An 11,440-nucleotide genomic window follows, 5' to 3' on the forward strand; every position below is an offset into this window, starting at 1 on the left:
CCCGGCCTTCATGCACCGGGCAACCTTCAAGGACGTGACCATCGTGCACGTGAGCGTGGAGGACGTGGACGAGCCGCCGCTGTTCGACCGGCCCTCGTACTTCGTGGAGCTTCCAGAGGACGCGGACATCGGGACGCTGGTGAGGACGGTGACTGCCAGAGATCCTGATGCTGCCAACAACACAGTGAGGTGAGGAGGACCTAACTTAAAAAGGACATAACTTAATATCATTGCCATTAAGCTGCTGATTATAATTCAGCTGATCAATGTAGAAATAACAACTGCTCAACATGTGCATTGTATAACCTGATTCATTCAGTAATATCTAACAGAACATAGCAGAATCAGATTGAGTCTTTCTCCAAAGCATGAGCTGCAGTGGTGGAAGTAGTTTCATAAAGTTTATTTCAGCAGAAACTATTAATACGACGATGAAAAAATACTGCATTACAAGCAAAAGTGATCTCAATGAAGTGAAAAGTGCAGAAGTACTAAGAGCAAGTGTGCTTAAGGAATAAAGATGTATTTAATAATTTAGTCCCACAAGGCTCACTGCACATCGCATTTGAACCAGTTTTTGAATTCATACAAATGTGTTAAAAAGTCATTTTAAAACCAAATCAAAAGTTTCAGTAGAAGTAAGTGAGGATCTTTGAAAAATTAATAATGTGGGTTTCTGCACTAGAAATATAAACGTGTTGTTTATCAAAGTCAGTTCTGCCTCGTGTACAGTACATAGACGTTTGTCTCTGATCCCCGGTGTAAACATATAAGTACACAACATATTAAGCACTCAAAACAAAGTACTCAGTCAAATATATTATGCAGTCATGTGGCAGACATTGGATATGAGAGTAAAATACTAACCCAAAGAATACTTTAAGGGAAGTAAAGTAAGGTAAAATCACAGAATGTAGTAAATAGCAGAAGTTATAGTATGATAGAAAATTATACAGAAAAAAAAGTTGCTATTACTACAAAAGGTGACATGTGCATGTTTGCATTTAAATGTATAATATATTTTATATTTATTCATATTATATGACATATAATTTATAAAACATTATTAAAAAAACAGCTGAATTTCTTACGTTATATAATAAAAACATTATCAATGACTTATCCAGGATGTAGATGCAGTGATTTAAATGATTTGAATATTGAAGCAGAACCGTCAGTTTGCTGACTGGGTTTTTTCTCTCTGGTTTTGCTGGTGTGATGATACGCTGCCACCAGCAGGGGGCAGCCTCTCATCATGTCTGCAGTGCAGCAGCATCACTGAGCTTGTGGACTGATGCTGATGAAGAAGAGAACAAACATTAATAAAGTTCAACATCCAACGATTAGTCAACACAGGGAATCTGGAGACGTCCTGGTTCATGATGGAGGATCTCTTGTGTTTGAGCAGCTGTCGTGTGCTGAGAAACTAATTAGACATAAAGACTTTAATTAGGCCGTTAATCATCAGGAGGAATCAGAGGAGGAGGGTTTCTCGTGGCTGGAGCCGCGGCCTCGTCCCAGCTGTCGGTGTTTTACAGACGCCATTAAGGGTCGAACCCGGGAAACGGACGATGACGACACGGAGATCGAGTTTGAGTTTGATGCTAATTTCTCACTCAGCATCTTTTTAATGCTGTGTCCGAAATATTGTCGTCACTCACGATTGTCTGCACGACAAACTGTTGATAGTGAGCAGGAAGTTTAGATTTCAGGGACATGGAAACTTTATCTTTCACTTGATTGAGCGAAGTTTCGGGGAAATGCAATTAAAGAGTCAATTAAACAAAACCGTGGAAAGTAAACAAAGGAGATTCATAAAGATTAAACGTCTGAAAATCAAACAGAAAGAGAAAGAGCTCCAGATTTTATCAACATCAGCAGACGGCTCAGAGGCCAAATGGCAGGAAGCGATGATTCAGGGAGGTGATACAGAGGAGGAGGAGGAGGAGGAGGAGGAGGAGGAGGAGGAGGAGGAGGAGGAGGAGGAGGAGGAGGAGGAGGAGCACATCAGCTGCAGGAGAACCAGCTCCTTCCCAGAGCGGCTCCAGAGCTGATCATTAAAATAATTTGTGGTTGGAGATTCATCAGACGAATTTGAGCTGGTTCCAGTTGGTGTTGACAGTCAGGAGATGAAAACAAAACCGTGAGAAGTTAAAGGATTATTTATGACCAGGAGTGACCTTGTGACCCCTCGTGACATCTGAATTCATTTTAGAAATTAAAGGAAGTTGGAGGTGAAACTCTCTTTTCCAGACGCCTGTTTTTTCGTACTTAGAGGAAGCCTTAACGTCGCTTTGTTTCCACACGGCTTAGTTTTGTGTCCTATACGAACTCCGCCCCCTAGTGTTGAAAACATGCAAATCTTTCCTTCACAGATGGATAGAGACACGATTGCACATCACGTCTGTTTATATTTAGTTACCAAATGCTGAGTCTTTAATGTTCGATCCCTCTATAGGTGCTTCCGACCTCCAGCTGTGAAACCACAGCTCTGAACGCTTCGATGCTTTTTCCCTCCTCTCGTGACAATTAACAGAAAACGCTCCGATCCCTGAGGAGCGAGCAGGAATCAGAGCAGAGCCGCTGATTCCTGCTCCGTCTGAATATCATGTTTCACTGAGATCCTTCTGGCTGCTTTTTCACAACAACAACAGCAAAAAAAAAAAAAAAAGGAAAGAGGGTTTGGAGAGTTTTCCCAGGCTGACGAGTCGAGGTCAGAAAGCACGACAACATCAGATGACAGATAACGACAAAAAGCAGGAGGCGACCTTCAGTCTGTCTCATTTCCATTTCACATCCTTCTCCCTTTAACCGGCTGCAGCATGACTGACAGATGTGTCTGAGGCCACACACACACACACACACACACACACACACACACACACACACACTAACACAGACACACACGGCTGTGCAGGAGTGATATTAATAGAGATCCTTCAGGGAGATCCTTGCCAGCTGTGGATGTGCCAGTCACGACTGTTCCCTGTCGGCACACAGTCCAAAACACACACACACAGACACACACACTGCAAACAACCCTACGGACATGAACACACACGCACACACATACACACACACATGCACACTGAAGTGAGTGTAAACAGCACCAGTCTTTGATTTAACACTTGATCCTCCGACGTGAAGATAAACAGTTTAATAGTTTCCTCATCAGTCATTCGAAGGCAGTGAGTCACGGAGCTGGAAACAACACAAACACACACAGAGGTGAATAGTGAGGATTTCAGACAGAGGCTGAAGAGAGGAGCTGCAGCATTGGACAGTCTGAGGAACCAGATGTGTTTTCTGAACATCAGAGCCTGTTTAGAACATTTTTCACTCATGAATACGTCTCTTAATTAAACGACTCATTGAGTTTCTCGCCTCCTGGACCTGATTCAGTCTGATTCATTCAAACCTTCCCCTCTTCCAGGTGAGTGAAGCAGCTACAGGTGTGAACACAGGAAACCTCATGGTTACACAAACAGGTTTCTGCTCCACAGCCTGGAAGAGGATGTGCTCTCCTGTGTGTGTGGTGTGTGTGTGTGTGTGTGTGTGTGTGTGTGGTCGCTCTCAGTAGAGTGTTTTGGAAGTCGGCCGGCGGTGGCAGGAGCTGAGCCAAGGCGGCTCGCTGCAGGTCTGTGTATCCTGGCGTCAGACTGGCAGAGGAGGCAGATACTCTGATGAAGCCTTATCTAGAGCCTCCTCCTTCTCCTCTTCTTCTTCTCCTTCTCGTTGTGCCCTGAGAAGCTGCCAGCCTGTCGCCTTATCTCACAGACACACACATGCTGCACACGCTGTTCCGTGCTTGTGCGCGTGCGTCGCCCTCAGATAGGATTACCAGCGCCCGAAAACCCACAAAGAAGCTTCTTCCTCACTGCCGATATTCATGTGACTTCCTCTGTGCCACCAGGTATTCCATCGAGAGGTCCACCGACCCCGACAAGTTCTTCTACATGGACGTCACGTCCGGGGCGCTGATGACCGGACGCTCACTGGACCGAGAGGAGGTTGGCTTCCACAACATCACAGTCCTCGCCATGGAGATGAGTGAGTCACGTGCACACACACACACACACACACACACACACACACCTCGGCCTATCAAGTCCCTGCTGATCGTGTTTTATATCTCCGTTGTGGTGACACCTAGTGGCCTTGTGAACACGATATTTCCAGAACGCCCTGAGTGGATTTCTTCAAATGTAGAGCAGAAGGTTCAGCTGGACTCAAGGATGAATTGATTACATTTCGTACATTTTTGTGTCTCTAAAACTCTGAGTATTGTGGACGTCAGGCGTTAAATAGTGTTGTGGATTTACTCTCCATGACGTCCTCTGATGCCTTGTTTTGTTCTATAAACAGAGTGGAGCAGAAAATACAGAATTAAATATGTTACGTACATAAAGTCAAGTGTTAGTTTGACTTTTAGGACCCACACACAGAACTCAAGCTGTGGTTCTACACAGATAAATAGAGCACATGGGTGAATTTACTCTCACTAAAGCAGAAGCAGTGATTTAGTGGAGCGACTCCTGCAGAGACGTGTGATGATGAGGAGCAGGCTGAGCCCTGGAGGTCTGTACCCAGCAGGTGGGCCCTGAAGGTCAGCTGGTGGGCCCTGAAGGTCACATGAAGGTCACCTTCATCCTCCTTCGCTTGTTCGGCCGCTCGTCTTGTTGTCTGGTCCACGCACCGAAAAGGAGACGCTAATTGAATGAGTGACTAATTAAATACTTTCCCGCATGGCGGCTAATGAAAGGTGTGATGGAGAGATGAAGAGAGAGAGAGAGAGAGAGAGAGAGAGAGAGAGAGAGAGAGAGAGAGAGAGAGAGAGAGAGAGAGAGAGAGAGAGAGAGAGAGAGAGAGAGAGAGAGAGAGAACAAAGTGGAGTAATGTAATTAACTGGAGCAAAGAGAAGCTGATTGATTCTCTCTTGTGAATAAACAATGTTAAATAAAGCACACAATCAAAAGTCATGATATTCTGAATAAAGCTGTAATTTTGAGAGAATACGTCATTAGGAGGATTTATTGAATTTTACAAGACAAAAAATGTTATATCATATAAATCAAATAACAATATATATATATATATATATAAAATTTAAAATGCTTTTATGAGGAAACTTTAATTGCTAATTCGTATTTTATTAGAAAAGTAAATAATATGTTCATTATATCATAACTGACAAATGTTAAATGTGAGTTTTACAGACTGTTAACTTGTCTTTTTATCCAATTCAGAGTTTTTGAATTAAACAGCAATGAAAACAGATGTGAAGCAGCTAAATAAGAATCATTCTTCATTAGTTTTATAATTCCATTGTCGACTTTCCTCCTGTCACACTTCATAACGTCGTCTTTAAAAGCTCCATTAAAAGAAAACCCTTCCTCTGTCGTTCAGAACAAAACTCCCGTTTGTTATAAAGCAACTCAATCATTCTTCATGTTTTTAATTGAACGCTTTATTCTGAGCGTCGACGCAAATTGATTTTCTCACCGGTGGTTTCTCTCCACTTTGGTAAAACCTGCACTCGGTGACGGCACCTGCGCTGGAGGTGGATATTAAATTACCTCAGTGCGGACCTAACACACACATACACACACACACACACACACACACACACACACACACACACACACACACACACACACACACACACACACACACACACACACACACACACACACACACACACACACACACACACACACACACACACACTTGAGCTTCGCCCTCCAGAACCAAAGTCAGTCCCCTGATTGATCGATCAGGAGATGAAACCAGAGGAAGTAGTTACTGGGCGCTAATTGCTTTTCCAGTGGTCATTACACAGCTGGTTAAAGTATGCAAATGACCCGCTGCTAATGGAGAATAATAGAATTGTAATGTGAGCGTGAGAGGTCGTGAGAGGTCGTGAGGCGCCGCAGGCCCCGAGTCAATGAGGGGAACATTAACACACAGACACACACACACACACACAGTGGAGTCCATCAGTGTGTCTTACTGTAAGTGTGTGTTTGTGTTGTGTTCCTGCAGACAACCCGACGCAGATCTCCAGCGTGTCGGTGACAGTGAAGGTCCTGGACGTGAACGACAACCCTCCGCTGCTGACTCACTACCTGGAGGCGTACGTGTGTGAGAACGCCAAAGCCGGGCAGGTAGGACCACAGGAAGCGCCTGAGATCTGATTTCACGCGGCTTTACTTGAGCTCGTCCTCTAACTGTGTGTTGTTGTGTTGTTGTGTTGTTGTGATGCAGCTGATCCAGACGGTGACGGCGCTGGACCCCGACCAGCCGCTCAGTGGACATCACTTCTACTACAGTTTGGCTCCAGAGGCGGCGAACAACCCGAACTTCACCCTGAGAGACAACCAAGGTAAACAGGACGATTCCTGCAGGTCACAGACCAGAGTCCCTCAGGTTCCATCAGGTCAGATCCTGGTTCTAACTCTGGTCTTTGGCTAAATATCTCAAGAAGGTTAAGTCGAGTTTGTCTAGTAGATTAATAAGTAATTCCGTGTCCCATATGGTCTAGCGGTTAGGATTCCTGGTTTTCACCCAGGCTGCCCGGGTTCGACTCCCGGTATGGGAATTTAATCTGACGTCATATTTATCTCTTAATTTCACAAATGCACTTCCAGTCTGTGTCTTACTCACATGTTACACAATCTCTTTATCTTATCAGCTTCAGAACTTGTACGTGTCTCTTTTGCCATTAAGATATTTCACATGTTCAATATTCACAATCTTATTAATCCGTGTCTGTTGCATTTTTTTATAATTTATTTCATCTACACAAATTACATTGTATGTCCCATATGGTCTAGCGGTTAGGATTCCTGGTTTTCACCCAGGCTGCCCGGGTTCGACTCCCGGTATGGGAACTTAATCTGACAACCTATATATCTGTTTATTTCAGAAATGCACTTCTACTCTTTATCTTACTCACATCTTGCAGTATCTCTTCATCTTATCAGCTTCAGAACTTCTCCGTGTATCTGTTGCTATTAAGATTTGTGATTCGTTCAATATTCACTATCTTATTAAACCTTCTTTGTTACATTTTTTTTTATCATTTTTCTCATCTGCACTCTGTTATGTCCCATATGGTCTAGCGGTTTGGATTCCTGGTTTTTACCCAGGCTGCCCTGAGTTCGACTCCCGGTATGGGAACTTAATCTCAATATTATTAAATCTACGTGTATCCTCCGTAGTTTAAGAACTATCTGCATGAATCACATCTTTATCTTCCTACTTTAAAACTGTGCCATTTGAGGTCCAATCTGAGGATCAGTTTAAAGTGAAGGTCGTTGAAGGTGAACTCTGAAACGCTCGTTACTCTGAACCTGTCTCTGACGTGGTTGCTTCTCTCCAGACAACACGGCGTGGATCCTGACCCGGCGTGGCGGCTGGGCCCAGCAGGACCAGACTCTCTTCTATTTACCCATCTTCATCTCGGACGGCGAGCAGCCGGTGCAGACCAGCACCAGCACGCTGACCATCCGCGTGTGCAGCTGCGACCAGGACGGCAACGTCATGTCGTGTAACGCCGAGGCCTACAGCCTGCCCGCCAGCCTCAGCAGAGGAGCGCTCATCGCCATCCTGGCCTGCATCTTCGTCCTGCTGGGTGAGTCCTGATTGGCTGCTGGGATGGCGTGAAGGGAGGAGCCAGTGGCCCTGTGATAGAGGGGGTTTGATCTGATTAAATGTCGGATGAAACTTCTCAGAGTCTTCAGGGAAGCTGCAGGTCTTAGAAAGCGTGAATGGAACTTATGATGCAGAAAATATTTATTTTAGTTTATTTGTTTAGTTATTTTAAAGGAGACAGAGTTTCTTTCCTATTGTTTGTAAATGTAAAAGTTTTTGTAAAATTAAAAAGTCACATTAATGAGCCACAGTTACAGCAATCAGCCAATCAGCCGTTACAGTCCTGAGGTTTAAGTGGAAAAACTTTATTTGACTTTGATCCTTTCCACTCCAACATGACGCATATTTTTTTTTTTTTTTTTCAAAGTCCACAAAAAATAAGAAAAATGACAATTCATATTTACAGTTTAGGTTTTCATTGTTATAATTTAACATACTGACATTATAGTCACATTTCACTGACAGTGTTTTCATTCTGTCTTCCCCACAGTGATGATCCTCCTGATGCTCTCCCTGCGGACGCATCGTAAGAAGCCCTTCCTGTGCGACGAGGAGGAGAACGTCCACGAGAACATCGTGCGCTACGACGACGAAGGCGGCGGCGAGGAGGACACGGAAGCCTTCGACATCGGCGCCATGTGGAACCCCCGCGAGGCGCACCACCACCCGGGCAAGACGAGGCAGGACATGCTGCCGGAGATCGAGAGCTTGTCGCGCTACGTCCCTCAAACCTGCGTGATCGGCGGCGGCAGCGGCGACAGCAACGTTCAGGGATACGTGCTCGCCAAGCTCCTGGACGCCGACGTGGACCCCTGCGCCCCCCCGTACGACTCCCTGCAGACCTACGCCTACGAGGGCGAAGGCTCGGTGGCCGAGTCGCTCAGCTCCCTCCAATCAGGAGCCTCCAACACCGACCACGAGTACGACTATCTCAACGACTGGGGGCCACGGTTCAAGAAGCTGGCCGAGATGTATGGCGTGCTGGAGACAAACCCCCCCCCGCTGTGGTAGAGCTCCGGGACCTTTGCCTTTTTTTACAGATCTTAGACAAACTGCAAACAAGAGACAAACAAACAAAAACACGTCAGAGAAGCTTCACGAACTCGTGTGAGGACGACAACGCGCTTAAACGTCCAAATCCTCGACTGTTGGCACTTGACTCTCCACGGCCTCGGGGGGGGCTGAGACGCCCACAGCAGCAGTGTGAGCTGGTTTGAAATCTCCCCCAGAGGAAAAGGAACGGTTTCAAAGCACATGTTCACCCCCCCGCCTGACCCGGGCACAGACACAGGCGCCTTCGGTTCAAAGCAGCGATTTACGCCAAGAGATGAAAACCAAGAGAACGAGAATACCTGCAACTCGGGAGACAAACTCTGAAATCCCAGGAGTCGTCGGTTTCATTCCATCCGTGGCAGGTTTTAATTTATGTGTTTCACGTGCCGTATTTATATTGTTTAACTTATTTTTGGTACTTTGAACCGACACTGTGCCGAAACCACAGCAGCTACGTGAGGAGGTCTGGAGAAGATCCCGTGTTTTGTTGTAACATACGAGATGTTAAACTGCCCTTTGTTTTCTGTCTGTGTTTAAGAAAAAACTCTTTTCCAAGCATCTCCAGACGATGCAGGTTGTCACGTTGTTTATTGTGTTACTGGTTTTGTATCGTTTTTAAAGCTCTTTGTATTGTACTTGTTTATTTTTGTTCATGAAGCAGCTCATTCATAAGAGGGAAGCCATTTAAAAAAAAAAACAACACCTCTTTCGATGGAACTGGAGATTTTTTACTGCAGCAGATGGTCGGATTTTACCCATAATGCATCAGCCCACCTGGATGAGCACATGACCGCGTCGCCTTTGAGCTCGGATCCACCGGCGTGCCAACGAGAGTCCGACGGCACCTCAGAGACACTGTGTCCTTTTTCTAAATCCTCCGAACCCGGGGACGACAGAGACGATGATAATCTGCGTTAAGTGCCAAATGTACAAAAAGGACGAAAGTAATAAAAAAAAAGGACATTTTTGGGATGAAAAGAAAAACACAAAACACCAAAAGACGAACGAGGACTTTGAAAACGGAAGGAACATTTTGATAATTCGATTGACTTTACTTGAACTCCATGTGGTGAGTCATGCCACAGTGCGTGGTGTGTGAATGTAGATACTTTTTTGTATTCTTGCTAATAAAAAAGGTTCAAAACTACGTGGCCTCTGTGTCTGTGAATCTCCCACGGTCGAGGAAACGATGGTGTTATTCGCCGCGGTGATGCAGGAGCAGAACCGTCCTCCCTCCACATCTCCCTGGGAACATTTCCAGACGCCATTTGAATAATAAACCGTTTCTTTTGGCAGTAAAGAACATTACGCAACCCCCTGAAGCATGACAGAAACACTAGTCCTTCAAAAGATAAAGCAGCTATTTAAATTTGCAATCATTTGCCAAATTGTCGCCGCCACAGATGATTCAGTTTTCATCACACTTTCCCTTAAACTACTTAATTTGTGAGATTTATTTTGATCCGCGGAGATGAAGCTCAGCGTTGATCAGACGCTCGGCTGCTGCACCTGAGCTGAAGAATCCTTCCACCTGGTCACTGAGCTGAACATGTGGGAATCAATCATCTATAATCAGACTCTGGTTAATTGCTTGTGCCGATCCCAGCGACACCAGTGAGAGGCAGGAAGTTGTGATGAGAAGAAATTAAAATGTGGACAGTGGAAGAAAAGAGCAGCAATAATCTGGTCTTGTTTGAAATGTTTGTTTGAGAAGTCAGTCTGTGATCTGCGGCTCAGTGGAACCTGCTGGGCGTCGTTCAGCAGTGAAATTACACAGACGATGAGCCCAGAGTATTCCACAGATTTGGATTTTCACCGTAACGCCTTCAGGTCGTCGCCGGCAAGCTGAGCCGAAGACTTCAATTACGCTCGGGGGGGATTTCTCTCTCATTTTGTCTCGACAGGTTTTACAAATCTTTACGATTTAGAGTTTTGTAATCAGTGTTTTAAAAGAGAGTCGAACACGGTGGAGTTTCTGTGATCAGATTTCCATTCACAGCAGATTGTCACATTCATTTCTTCTAAAATGAATAAAACAAAACACAGAAATCTCTTTGGACCAAAACTGATTCTTAGAAAAGAAACCAAGAAAGAAATATTAAAAAATAAATACACGACACTAGGATATATTTTTAAATCACTCTACATTTCCTGCTGTTTCTGTTCATGTGACAATCAGACTCAGTGGGTTTTTCTTCAGTTCAATTAAAGCTTCTGTATCTTCTGTCAAACTTGGGAGGAAATCTGCAAAACCATTAAACCATTACACAACAGGTTCAACATTAAAATAATATAGAAAACAGTTTCTTTATCAACACAGTCACATGCTTCATGTAATAGGATTTATTTGTCTGCACTTTGCGTTTATTGATGACGTTCCCACTTCTAACTAAGCACAAAGAATTCGATATTTGAACTTGCAGTGTTTCCCGGTGCAGTCTTTTCTTTTTACAGTAATAAAAGAATGCAAATTCATGCTGTCTGCAGCTTTAATTCCAATTTCAGATTATTTTAAGAATCCTATTTATTTTCTAGGTGTATTACTGATTATTCCCAGTGGACTTCATGGTGTGAACCCTGTGGACTGGTGCTCTGCAGACTCAAAGTGGGAGGAGTCATCTCGTCACACAGATTCTCTGCAGCTGGACTCAGTGAATTTAAACCTCTCACACTCACTCAGGCTCTCCTGTCTCCTCACCTGTTCTGTTGTGTTTATAATGTGTAGAAACTTTGA

The 11,440-nt window shown here is 44.5% G+C and overlaps 1 protein-coding gene and 2 non-coding genes across 3 annotated transcripts in view; all 3 read left to right on the top strand.

Moving 5' to 3' along the window:
* Positions 1-8,664, top strand: part of LOC133026851 (cadherin-20-like) — a 19,847-nt gene extending 11,183 nt beyond the window's left edge. Inside the window, exons 6-11 of the mRNA XM_061093829.1 lie at positions 1-189; positions 3,914-4,050; positions 6,043-6,164; positions 6,265-6,382; positions 7,382-7,633; positions 8,144-8,664. The exon at positions 1-189 is cut by the window's left edge and continues 65 nt beyond it. Of these exons, the coding sequence (XP_060949812.1) occupies positions 1-189; positions 3,914-4,050; positions 6,043-6,164; positions 6,265-6,382; positions 7,382-7,633; positions 8,144-8,664 (1,339 nt within the window). The remainder of the gene's footprint in view (positions 190-3,913; positions 4,051-6,042; positions 6,165-6,264; positions 6,383-7,381; positions 7,634-8,143) is intronic.
* On the top strand, positions 6,527-6,598 carry trnae-uuc (transfer RNA glutamic acid (anticodon UUC)). Its single transcript has one exon. It is a non-coding gene; the product is annotated as a tRNA-Glu (tRNA).
* Positions 6,819-6,890, top strand: trnae-uuc (transfer RNA glutamic acid (anticodon UUC)). Its single transcript has one exon. It is a non-coding gene; the product is annotated as a tRNA-Glu (tRNA).
* Positions 8,665-11,440: the final 2,776 nt, after the last annotated feature.

This window comes from Limanda limanda, chromosome 20 (genome assembly GCF_963576545.1).
Source record: "Limanda limanda chromosome 20, fLimLim1.1, whole genome shotgun sequence".
Lineage (NCBI taxonomy): Eukaryota > Metazoa > Chordata > Actinopteri > Pleuronectiformes > Pleuronectidae > Limanda > Limanda limanda.